The 2124-nt window shown below is 55.0% G+C and overlaps 1 protein-coding gene across 1 annotated transcript in view; it reads right to left on the bottom strand.

Annotated features, from left to right (window-relative positions):
• Positions 1 to 2118, bottom strand: part of Ethe1 (ETHE1 persulfide dioxygenase) — a 13900-nt gene extending 11782 nt beyond the window's left edge. Inside the window, exons 1-3 of the mRNA XM_010623273.1 lie at positions 2036 to 2118; positions 1278 to 1422; positions 930 to 1078 (exon numbers count right to left, since the gene is read on the bottom strand). Of these exons, the coding sequence (XP_010621575.1) occupies positions 930 to 1078; positions 1278 to 1422; positions 2036 to 2116 (375 nt within the window). The 5' untranslated portion in view covers positions 2117 to 2118. The remainder of the gene's footprint in view (positions 1 to 929; positions 1079 to 1277; positions 1423 to 2035) is intronic.
• Positions 2119 to 2124: the final 6 nt, after the last annotated feature.

The following is a 2124-nucleotide window of genomic DNA, read 5'->3' on the forward strand; positions in this document are numbered from 1 at the left end:
TCTAAAAAAAAAAAAAAAAAAAAAAGACATGCTTGTTAGTGCCTACCATGTACAACAAACATACAAACATGTTCTATGTATTTTTTACCAGTTTCCAAGAAAAGCCTTGAAAGGATTTGCAACTATTGCAGCTAAACTGGAACCCACATAGAGCCCTATTTCAGCTAAATGCTCTCTAAATAAATTGTCTCCATTTAGCAAAACTCAGTAACTTGAAGGCCGAGACCTCACCCAGTCACCAGATATTCTGTCCCCAAAGTTAGCTAAACTGTATCTTTAGCAATTCTGACTAGAAAAAAAGCGGTCCAAGGTTTTCTCCCTGAGTATAACCGCCCCCCGACACACACACACACAGTACCCAGGGGCGCAATTCTGGCTGAGACCTGCTGATGAGGAGACCTGCTGATTAGGACTGTGGCAAAGACACCCTGGGAGACAGAAACCTTCAGACCCTTCCTGGGTGAGGCAACAGCAGGGCTGGGACCAGGGTGTAGCTCTAAGGCCCCAATATTTAAGGAAGTTGCAGCTTGCAGACTCTGACCCTGCACATAAGTAACCCTATGAGTGCCACCTTAAATATTATGTGCCCTGCCCCTCCCACCTTGCCACAGTCGGGCCCTGGGCCAAGGGATGCTGCTTCCTCAACACCCTTAGCCCTGGTCTTGGAATCCCAGCTCCCAGTCAGCTTTTATGGCCAGGCCAGGCCAAATGAGCCTTAGGAAAGTCCATAAATGTTGACTTAAGGGGCTCGGCCAGAGACACACCTGCCAAGAGCCTGCTGCCCAGCGCCCTGTCTGGGTTTCCAGGGCCTCCCTCCCGGAAAAGTGAGCTCAAGGGTTAGGAACCTAGGTCTTCTTCGAGAACCTCTTCCCTTAAGCTGAAGGAGTCTGGGCCACCACCCTCTTCTGGGGAGCCAGCATGTGACTCACAAAACGTCCAAAGCGGATAGAGTCGCCATCCTCAATGTGTAAATCAGCCTGGGCCCCGCTGAGGCGAGAGATGACAGACTGGCAGCCAGGAAGCAGGGATCGGAGCACCCCTGAGCCCGTGATGTGGTCTGCGTGGCAATGGGTATTCACTGAGAGAAAGGAGGGCAGGTCAGGAGGGCACAGAAAGGACCCAGCATTCCCAGGCCCCCAGCCTCCGCCCTCAGACAGACCCAGGGGTCCGGGCTCCCACCCCTGCTCCCTCCGACCCAGGGCTCCAGGCCCCCAGGTTCCCACTGAATTTTCTCGTAGCCCAGTCTCCCTCAGACCCAAGAGTGGTCTCAAACTGACCAGCATAGAGCAGCCGCAGCCCCAACTCCTTGACCAACTGGGCATCCCGAGGAGCTGTCTCCAGAACAGGGTCGATCAGAACGGCCTCTCGGGTCTCTCTGTCACCCAGCAGGTAGGTGTAGGTGCAGCTCTTGGGTTCAAACATCTAGAAGGGGGTGGGACACAGGTGACTTCCAGGAACCCGAGTCCAGGGCTCCATTCCATCACTCCCTAAGTTCCAGAAACAGAAACACCAACCCCTCTTTCCCCCAGAGTAACGAGTCTTGGGTCCCCACCTTCCTCCATCAGAACTAAGGAATCCCACCGTGTGTGTGTGTGTGTGTGAGAGAGAGAGAGAGAGAGAGAGAGAGAGAGAGAGAGAGAGAGAGAGAGAGAGAGAGAGAGAGAGACAGAGAGAGAGAGAGAGAGTCTTGCTATGTGGCCCAGGCTGGCCTAGAACTCTGGTCCTCCTGCCTCAGCCTCCAGAGTGCTGGGATTACGGGCAGGCGCACCACGCCGGGCATGGAATCTTAACTTTCTGATACTTCAAAAATCAAGGTGACCAATACCCTCTCATAACAGACCTAGGAATTCTGCCACAAGCCTAAGATCCCATAACTGCTCCCCTTTAAGGGACAAGACATCCACCCCCAAGCCCACCCGCTTTCTGCCGCATCCAGGCGTGGGACACCCGGTCCCGGCCTTCAAGGACCGAGGGGTTCCGCCCTCCCGCCGCCCAGGGCCCAGGAATTCCACTTCCCGGTCCAACCACTTCGCACCTGCCGCAGGAGGACCGGGACTCCAGACCCGCTGCGCTGACTCAGCTGCCGCCCAGCGACCCTTAGCGCCACACCTGCCATAGCGTGGG

Source organism: Fukomys damarensis, unplaced genomic scaffold (assembly GCF_012274545.1).
Source record: "Fukomys damarensis isolate Sample0158 unplaced genomic scaffold, DMR_v1.0_HiC HiC_scaffold_19, whole genome shotgun sequence".
In the NCBI taxonomy this organism is placed as follows: Eukaryota; Metazoa; Chordata; class Mammalia; order Rodentia; family Bathyergidae; genus Fukomys; species Fukomys damarensis.